General features: G+C 39.8%; 1 protein-coding gene across 1 annotated transcript; it reads left to right on the top strand.

Moving 5' to 3' along the window:
• Positions 1–1,017: 1,017 nt before the first annotated feature.
• Positions 1,018–7,803, top strand: rp9 (RP9 pre-mRNA splicing factor). The gene is made up of 6 exons (XM_067613222.1): positions 1,018–1,304; positions 1,499–1,529; positions 1,634–1,763; positions 4,397–4,488; positions 4,980–5,041; positions 6,838–7,803. The coding sequence occupies exons 1-6, from the start codon at positions 1,159–1,161 to the stop codon at positions 7,067–7,069; spliced, it is 693 nt and encodes a 230-aa protein (XP_067469323.1). The 5' UTR covers positions 1,018–1,158; the 3' UTR covers positions 7,070–7,803.
• The last annotated feature ends 2,106 nt before the right edge of the window (positions 7,804–9,909 follow it).

Here is a 9,909-nt window from a genome sequence, read left to right as displayed (position 1 = left end):
AAATGCAATATAAACAGAAACCATATAAACAGTAATGGAAAGTTACATAGTAAAGTACATTTACTCAAGTACTGTACGTAAATACAGTTTTGAGGTACTTGTACTTTACTTGAGTATTTCCATGTGATGCTACTTTATATTTCCACTCCACTACATTTCAGAGGGAAATATTGTACTCTCTGCTCCACTACATTTATCTGACAGCTTTAGTTACTTTTCAGATGAAGATTTGACACAATGGATAATATAACAAGCTTTTAAAATACAATACATTGTTAAAGATGAAACCAGTGGTTTCCAACCTTTTTGACTTTTGATGTTTTACAAAAAGCAGTGTGTAGTTGGGATCACGTTTCAGATGTCTATGAGTTGTAAACAGTTCCACCAAATAGTGATTTTTCTCTCTAAACTTCCCACATGGTTTCATTTCAATAAATGTTCAAATGATCAGTATTTCACCAAAAATCAAAGATTAGAGAAAAAGTCCAAAAAGTGAAAACAGATTTGTGTATCAGAACTTTCTTATGTCTTCTTTCCTCTCCCATTAATCATCTCACAACTCCTCAGATTTATCTGGTGACCCTTTGGAGGGACTCAACCCCTAGGTTGGGAACAACTGGACTAAATTAGCTAACTGTATATAAAGTAGTCCAAACTAGCTTCACCTCCAGCAGCTACAACAATAAAATGCTGCTTACACACTGATGCTTCAGTATTAATAATCTAATGATGTCATATATAATAATATATCAATCAGAGGGACCAAACCACTACTTTTACTGCAATACTTTAACTACATCAAGCTGATAATACTTATGTACTTTTATTTGAGTATGATTTTTCATGCACGACTTTATTGGTACTTTTAGTTAAGTAAAGGATCTGAATACTTCTTCCCCCAGTGCATATAAACTATCATATACATTATGTGCTTTGGCGTTTTTAAAGAAACCTGTATCCAGTGCAGTGCCGCTTCTGTCCTGCAGGTGGAGCTGGACTTTAACTAACGAGCCCGGCTGCACAGGAAGTACAGCAACACACAGCAATGTTTGCTAGTTAGCAGCAGGCTAGCACATTGATGACTGTTTCTCACTCATCAAATTAGCTTTGAACGCAACATTATTTATAAGTTAATGACGGTCCGTCGACATCAGGACCATGTCGGACAGAAAGCGAACAAAAGAGAAGGAGGACAGACGAGACCACAAGAGACACAAGTCCTCAAAACATGATATGGAGAAAGTCAAGACACAAGCGAAAAAAATCAACCAAGAAGTCCAAAAGCTGAAACACGTCGAGACGTTGTGAGTAATAATTATTAGTGAGAGCTAACGCTTTTAAACTTGTGCATGAATTATGAATGTGACATAAGTTGCAGCCCAATAACTTGAGCTGGGTTAGCAAAGTTTAGATGAATGACAGCTAAGTTTGAAATTATGACGTTAATTCAGCTGTAACGTTAGTTTCACTTTTCTGTCTCATGTTTCTTTTCATGCAGCTATGAGAAACCTCCACCAGGACTCATAAAGGTAACGTTACTAATAAATGCAGATAGGATTTAAAGAAGCATTGTTTATAACTAATAATATGCTGAATGAATCTTTGAGATTTGGTGACAGTGTTGCTGTTGCAGGAACATGAGGAAAAACCGGAGGACTGCATTCCTGCAGAGCCAGGAAATGAGGAGGCCAGGAGCTTCCTGGCTCACGCCCCCACCAAGGGGTTGTGGATGCCTCTGGGGAAGGAGGTGAAGGTGATGCAGTGTGAGTACAGTTACACTAATTCAGCGAAATGAGCCTGGGTTTGCTGGGTTTACCTGTGTATCTGCAAAGATCTAGTCCTTAATCTGATTCTCCATAAACCCCTGAGACGTTTTACAGAGTTACAGAAGTGAAGAGTAGATGTCAGAAGCAGAATCGTCTTTTTTGGCCAAGTATGTTTACAGATCTTCAGAATGATACACAAGGAATGTTTATAAACAGGTGAAATTGTTTCTGTGAGCTCTAAACAGGATGCAAATCATGCCAAGAAGTTTAGAGTGCTGAGATAAATGTTGAATAGCAAGAAAAAAAGTGACACGTTTCTTTATATATATACACATATAGTAGGTGGTCATGTACTGTATATACAGCCTGTTCAAATATCCTCACCGGCCACCTTGTTATGTACACATGTGCAGTCTAATGCAATCATCTACAACAGCTCTGCCATAAATTCTACATTTAAAAAGCTTATACATTCTCACTCAGTCTTTGTTGACATTGTCAGAAAGGTGATAATTCTACTTTATGTTTATTATTGAGGTTGTAGTGGGTGGTGGTGGTGTAGTGGAGTGCATTATGTTGACTGGTGCTCCTAATATTTGTCCACTCTATTGACATACATGAGGGGAGCAAAATATCAGGAACACTTTTCAGAGTGTGTACAGTAATGAAGGCAATGTATTGCACATTTCTTGTTTAAGACTAAAGGAGTGAAGTTCATCTCTACCACCTTTGTAAAAGAGAAGGAACTTGTTGTCCTTTGACGTGCGTTATCAAATGATAACGCACGTCAAAGGACAACAAGGCAGAGACAGTAGTCACAGTCTCACTTATATAGATTTTTATTTTGTGAAATTTTACATTTTTCTTTTATCTTTTTCATATTTTTTTTTTATTTTAACATTCATTCATCTTAAATTTCCTATTGGCAATGTTGTTATTTGGTCTGACTTGTCTCAGTTTTCCTTGTGTTTATCATTTTTGTATGATCAATGCTACACAGGTGTTCGCAAGTCTATACATGTCCATAATCTGTCTGAAATTATATAAATTTAAGGTCTTAACTAATTCTGAATACAGCTCAATTTTGTAAATCTTAAATTCAGTACTAGCACTCCAGAAATAGTAACTGTTTTTTGTGAGTAGTCAAAACATTATCAGGGTATATGCAGATCTTGAAAAGTCCACAAAGGCCACAGAAGGTATGCAAAAGTCTTAAATTAAATTTTAATTTAATTTAAATTCCTCTTTCCTGCTGTAGACAGTAACATTAGTTGTAACCTGTTTATTTATAAACTACAAGTGAGACTGGTGCGACATTGGACGGTGCAGCAGGAGGCTGTTTAATCTTTAGATGTGGAGTTTCAGTCAGCACTATAAGACCTGTAACAAACACCATCACTACTGCCAGTTTCATTAGCTATAAGCTCATCCACTCACAATAGACAAGTCAAGATTTTAGTCTTAACCTACGGCAATACCTTTATGAGTCACACTGTAAACTTTATTATTAGTTGTCGAGGTAACAGCAGCACTTATAGTTGAAGAACTGTAGGTGGGGGTAAACCTCCACCACGAGTGGGCAGCAGTCTCGATAGGTGATAAATGTAACCACGAGAACTGGACAATTAACACCATGTCTGTTGTTTTTCTGACAAACATGATGAGCTAGAGATTAATGACGGTGTTGTGTATATTACCTTCTGTCCTTTTGGTCAAACAAAGACTGTTATTATATTCAGTGTCCATTCATTCCTTCATCCCACTCATTTTCATGCTGCGTGAACAGCCAGGGACTCGGGGAGTGGACACACACACACACTCATACACTCAGGGCCCGTCCACAAGTTGGCATTTGTTCTGCGGAATCTGACTCACTCTGTTTGAATATATCATCCTGTTTCAGGGAAGGGAGACACTTCACAGCCAATGATACGGGCAAGAAAGAACTGAGTAAACAGTTTTCTACCATGACTGCTTTTTAGAAGATAAACAGTATTTGTGTGGTCTCACTTTCCAGAGATTATCAAGTGCTTATTCATGGTAGCCACACTGCTTCTTAAAGTGTAAAACATTAAAAGAGAGCAAATTTTTGACAGAAATTCTTCACTTTAGTGAAACAAACATGGGTGCTGTTTTTGATTTGTTTGAGATGTTCTGGCTCTTATAACCAGGCATGCATATTGAAACACAGCACTCCAGGGGCAGCCTTTTTTTTTTTTTCCCTTGTTTGAGAGTGTGATTGTAAGTTGCTGCTGTTGGTATTTTTAAGTCACACAAACAAAAGGAAAGAAAAATTTCTTTAAATGAAGTTGTGGATCTGTGTGTGACTGTATACTTTAGTGGAGGTGAGTGGTTAAAAAAAAAACCCAGTGAATAATAACACTGCATACCAAACGAATGTGGTAAAACTTGTCAAAACTTGATAAGTTGGCAACTGAACGCATTGTTAAAGGCCATGTGATGTGGCTGAAGGCTCTGGAAAACTGAGGTTAAGATTATTTTGTCAAACTACTTTTCTTAAGGTCAAGACTGTACTTTCACACTCACGTTTTATCTATATCATAACAAATCTCCCATCATGTGCCTCATATGTCATCACATCGGTTGTCCATTTGTTTCCTCCGCCGCAGGCTGGAGATGCAAACGCTACGGCCACCGGACAGGAGACAGAGAATGTCCTTTCTTCATCAAAGGCAACCAGAAACTGGAGCAGTTCAGAGTGGTGAGTTTGTTGTTTACTCGTAGTTATTTAGAGAAGAAATCAATTAATGGTCTCCAGTTTAAGAATGTAGGTTGGGTTGTCTGAGGTCAAGAAGCTGTGAGTGAGACATAACTTTGTGTCTAGTGTTAACAACTGGGTTGGGAAACATTTTTAGTTTACACTGAGAAAACATGTGGGCAGCAGACTTCTTCACACAGTGCCTGTAGTGGAACAATATCTACTGCAGAAACACACACACAGCCTCTGCAATGATTACCATATATGCAACTGTATCATATTTTCCTACCTTGCATTGTAACAGGGAGGTTTTTTTTTTTAAAAAAAGAGATGCTGACACAACACTAAAAGCAGTGCAATGGTTGGAATGTGTTGAGCTGGGGTGATTTTCTGGATCTAATATGAAAATTGGAAACATTTACTGTAAGTATGTATGCTGCTCTCCTTGCTTTTCTTCAAAGTTCATAATGACAGATTGTTTTATAATCTTTTAGGCTCATGAAGACCCGATGTACGACCTAATTCGGGAAAACAAAAGGAATGAAAAAGAAACCAGGTACATACATTGATTTTTTTTTTTTTGAGTCATGCAAACTCTTTTAATCGTTTATATGCTTTGCTGTAGTTTCTCTGAAGAATCATTTTTAAGCTTAAATAGAGTGAAAGGACAAAAAGACTGTCTTGAGGGTGTAACTGGCTGCACTCAGACAGTTAGATCACTCACTTGAGAATCTGCAGTTGTTGACTATTTCCCCCTCAGAGGAGTAGGACAGTCTCAGATGACCTGGCAATGCTCTCATGGTGGCTGACTTCTCTGTGTGCCGGTTTCTAGAAAATAGTGTCTGACACCAGGATGTTTGAAGTTGAGGTTTGTTCACTAGGTGTGTGTGTGTGTGTGTCTGTGTATGCAGAGCAGCATGCACACTGTTGTGTATTTTTTTTTGCATGCATTAAAGTAAAGGTTATTCAAAGGCCAGTGGCACTTTGAAGTCTCGGTTGCATATCTGTGCCACATTAATTCTGGCATCTTCTTTTGAAAGGGAAGTGAAACAGTCCAACCTCTCCTGCTGATCTTTGCTTTCCACTTGCACACACAGTGTTGTGTCGCAAGTTGTGCACGAGTTAAGAAAGCCTGTTTTCACCAAGTGCTAATTGAAATTTCAGAAACGAACTCGTTACTAGAAGTATCTGCATCTTTATTAATCTTGAAAATGCACTTGAGGAAACTAAAGAGACATTTTTAAAAAAAATTGAGCAGGAGATTATGAGGTGCTTATTTTGATGAGTTGAGTCAGAGCACTAGTTGTGCTTTGAGGAGTTGTATGACATCTCAAGTATTCAGATGATCATTATGCTCCGTGTTATCCACCCCCACCAAAAGGAAGCCTGATGGATATCTCACAAGAACATGTCAACCTTTTTCTCAGAGAAATCCTTTAATGGCTGAATAGTTAAACAGTTTCTGGAGGTCTTCAAAAACTGTCATTACATGCTCGGTGTGCCCCTCAGTTTTCCGAGCTAATTAAACTCCAGTGACCTCCGATACATCAAATATCTCTTTTTCCTTCCTTTATGACAGATGTTTTATATTTCATTGAGCCCCTTTCCTTTATTCTGTGATGTTTTGATGTTTTAATTTTCCATCTTGATCCTTATTTGGCTGCAGAAAAGGAGACATATTCATCTGACCTAGTTAGGAAGCAGCTGGAGTCACCTGTAGTCTGTGTTATTGCACCATTCACCAGATGTTCAGCTAACCGTCTTTGCTATTGACGTGTCTCCTGTGGGTCAGAACCATAGGGACTGCAGAGACCCAAATACTTATACTTGCACATTAACGATTAAATGATCATATTAATCTAATTTATTGACTGTGAAACAAGCCTCTTTGTAATTGTCTCACTCTGTTAAGGTTTAGGTGAAAGTTACGCAGCATTACTCGTTCATTCTGTGTTAGCACTTTGTGAAAATAAAATTTTAAAGAGTCATCTGAGCTCGAGCCGTGTGTTTTAGTGACAGGATGCCTCCATTATCCAGGCGTGTCCCAGTGTGTTTTGAAAATCCTCCACAGCTGCAGTTTTAACGGGTACTTGGCAGTTAGTGAAAATGTGCAACACAAGTAGGCACTTGGCTAATTCCACAGTCTAGAAATGCACCAGGACAAAGACAGTGTCTTCCTCAAGGAGGTTTAAGATGCTTGCCAAAGCCGGCATCCAAGTCGGCATCAGTTGCCTTCTCCACCCTGTGCTTGACTCTAATCCCACCTCCTCATCTCTTCCTCTCCTGTCCTCTCCTCTCCTCTCTTCTCCTCTCCTCTCCTCTTCCTCTCCTGCCCATCTGTCCTGTGTCAAGGATCCAGCAGCTGCAGCAGCTACTCCAGGACACCACCTCCTCCTCTTCCTCCTCCGACTCAGACAGCTCCTCCACATCCTCTTCCTCCTCCTCCTCCTCCTCTTCCTCCGACCACCACCGCAGCAAGAAGAGGAAAAAGAGGAAGGACAAAAAGAAGAAAGACAAGAAGAAGAGAAAAAGGAAGCGAAAGCACAAGTCCTCCAAAACCAGTGACTGCTCAGAGTCAGATTGAGTGTTTGTAGCTCTGATATATGTAAACTATGTGCTTTAAACGTAGGAAGAGACGGTGAATGAAGCGGCAACAAAGGTAGATCTTACACAGAGGAGGAAGTGAGCTCCGGTTCACCAGTAAGAACTGCACTCAGGAGGCCTCCTGAAGGTTTTTTTTTCTCCGCAGGTTGAAACTCGTAAAAACTGAGTGTGAACTGCACATGACTTCTCGCAGCTGTTTCATTTGCTCGAGGGCTGCATTTACGTCCCCGCTGTTACATCATACATTAAGAGAGTCATATGGAATAGCTGCTTAAGTAAGTGTGTGTGTACATGTGCCTCGGCGCACGTGTGCGTTGAAAGTCATTAGCCGCACGAGAATCCTGAAGCGATACGGAACGAGATACTTCTTTCACGAGGTCTAATAAGATAGCATGTCAGCAAATACAGTGTGTCATTAAGAGATTGTATTTTCCACCGTATTTTTTTACCCCTACCATTTTGCTTGGTATGAAATACTTTGATTGTAGAAAGAGGTGGAAAAAAAAAAATAGTCCAGATACGGTTGGAGCACGGTTAGAATTTGTTTTCCGAGTCCAGAATGTTTGAATGCTTGTGACTGTACATAAATATCTGGAATGATTTGAGGTTGGAATATGCTTATTTGCTCTGAAAAAGCCACAGAGATGGAGAAAAAGAATGTATGTGAATGTGCTCCCTTATACTGAGAATAAAGACGGCTCTTTTTCTCCAGTGTTTACCCTACTCTAAATCACAAAAACAAAGATGTGTTAATGTGTATTACACTGTTTTTCATGTTAATGACGACTTAATCTTTGGAGGATAGCGCAGCGAAACCACACACACACACACAGACACAGAAGTCTGATCATTAAAAAATACATGGAACACCACTGAAGTGACCTTCCTAAGAGGCGAAGAACATTTTTCTTTTGATCTGCCTGCAGTCTGAGGATACTTCAGAGAGCGTTTTCTCAAAAAAAATCATGTCACAGCCTGTAACCTACATAAGCGATCCTCCCTCTCTGCACCGAGCTGCCATCAACAACTCATCACATCCTGCTCTCAAACTGTGTTATGTCAAAAAAAAAGTTAGCAGATCACAATATAGCCGCTTCACGCAAGACTTGCCCTTTAGGCCATATCTAAGGGTGTGTGGTGCTTCTTTCCTTTGCAAGCAGCACTTTTTTTTTTTTTTTTTTTTTTTTTTTTTGAAAAGGAATCCCAGCGGAAATAAACCAGAAACATTCCTTCTTTCTAATGACCCTGATAGAGAGACAATTACAGTAGACCTACAGGGAACAAGCAAACTAGATTTCCATTTAGATTTGTGTCTTAGGATTTCTGAATAGCTCAAACGCTGCAGGGAGCGTATGTGTTTATGTGAGAAATTGCAATTCCATCAAAGAATGACAGATTAAATGTCCATGAGAGCGTTTTAGCTCCTGACTTAAAGCTTTTTATATTTATTTTCTCCTCTTTCTTTCTTTCTTTCATCTGCTTTCCCAGGCAACTCTTGTTCTTTCTTTTCCTGGTGCTTTGACCAATAACCTGAGATAAATCAGCTTCATTGAAACAGTCTGTTCCACGTTGACTCTTCTCTCTTTCTCTCTTTCTCTCTGAGTAGCACAATGAATCTCTCAGATGAGATTCAGTCACAGGAGCAGCTCAGAGGGAGGTTGTGCCACGTCGAGAAGAGAATTTGGTCAGCGGAGAGTCTTTATTGAAGCACTCTGTCTTCTTGGACAAGGTACAGATCAGATTGAGTGCCAGGCCGGACTCATTGTGCAAATTGTGTTAGAAGAAGCTCCAGCATATTTGCAGAACACTAGATAATGAAAACTTTACGACCAGAGCGCTGCACTTAACTCATGAATAGTAATTATGTTTGCCAGAAGGGAGTAACGCAGTAACATTAGCCTCTTTTTTTTTTTTTTTTTTCTTTGGTGATGTGATATCATCTTCACACCAGATGTGTAGCTGGGCAAAGGTTCAGCCAGTGGTTGTGAAACAGGATGTGTCCAAATCCAAGTGACTCACACAAGCAGGTAAAAGCTGACAACTGAAGTCCACGCAGAAAGGAAACCTTAAGTGAGATGCAAAATAAAAAAAAAAGAGAGTGACTCTGCATTTTATTGGATGAAGAGGTGCATTGTGCTGCATAGTGAGTCTGCATTTTATCGGATACATTGTGCAGTACTTTAAAACCAAATGGGATGGCTTAAAACCACTCCGCCGCCTCTTTGCTGTCTCAGATAAAGGGATTACATCTTCTGTGACCTCTCTGAAGCTTCTGTTAGAAAAGTCTCCATAACTCAGTGATGGAAATAGAGCAGTTTGAGGATGTTCCTTAATGGGAGCATACAGTAAAGTGGTGTTTAGGATGTGTTATGTGCGATCTGAATTGCTCTGATCTAATGCAGCCTTTCAGCATCAAAACAAGGAATCACTTGAACCAAGTCTTCGTTCTATCTAAATGCAATCTAGTGCAGACAAGACTTGTTTCCCGCTCCTCTAAATTGCCGCTCCGTGTCAAATAATCATTGTGCTTTCTGTTTGCTTTTGCAGTGCATGTATGCAGTCGAATTAACAATTTAGTTCAGCACACAGGCTGTCATTTAAATAGGCACAGCTTTGTATCCGGTGTTTTTCACAGAGAGGGGAACAAACAGAAAGAGGGACAGAGAGATTTCTGCTGGGTGTGTCGCTCCAGATTATTTACCAGGGGAGGACGGGGCTCCTGTATTAATCCTCCTCCTGCTGCTCCTGCTGAGTGGAGACAAGGATGAGCTGCCGCAACACTATTCTCTCTCCCTCCCTCACACACAAACACACACGCTG

This window comes from Thunnus thynnus, chromosome 15 (genome assembly GCF_963924715.1).
Source record: "Thunnus thynnus chromosome 15, fThuThy2.1, whole genome shotgun sequence".
NCBI lineage: Eukaryota > Metazoa > Chordata > Actinopteri > Scombriformes > Scombridae > Thunnus > Thunnus thynnus.
This window is presented reverse-complemented; position numbering and strand designations above follow the sequence as displayed.

Excerpts from the sequence above, each read along its gene's own strand:
- rp9 (XM_067613222.1), top strand. The coding sequence starts at position 1,159 with ATGTCGGACAGAAAGCGAACAAAAGAGAAGGAGGACAGACGAGACCAC. Across the intron at positions 1,530-1,633 it reads CTCCACCAGGACTCATAAAG|GAACATGAGGAAAAACCGGA; the intron begins GTAACGTTACTA and ends TTGCTGTTGCAG. Across the intron at positions 4,489-4,979 it reads AACTGGAGCAGTTCAGAGTG|GCTCATGAAGACCCGATGTA; the intron begins GTGAGTTTGTTG and ends ATAATCTTTTAG.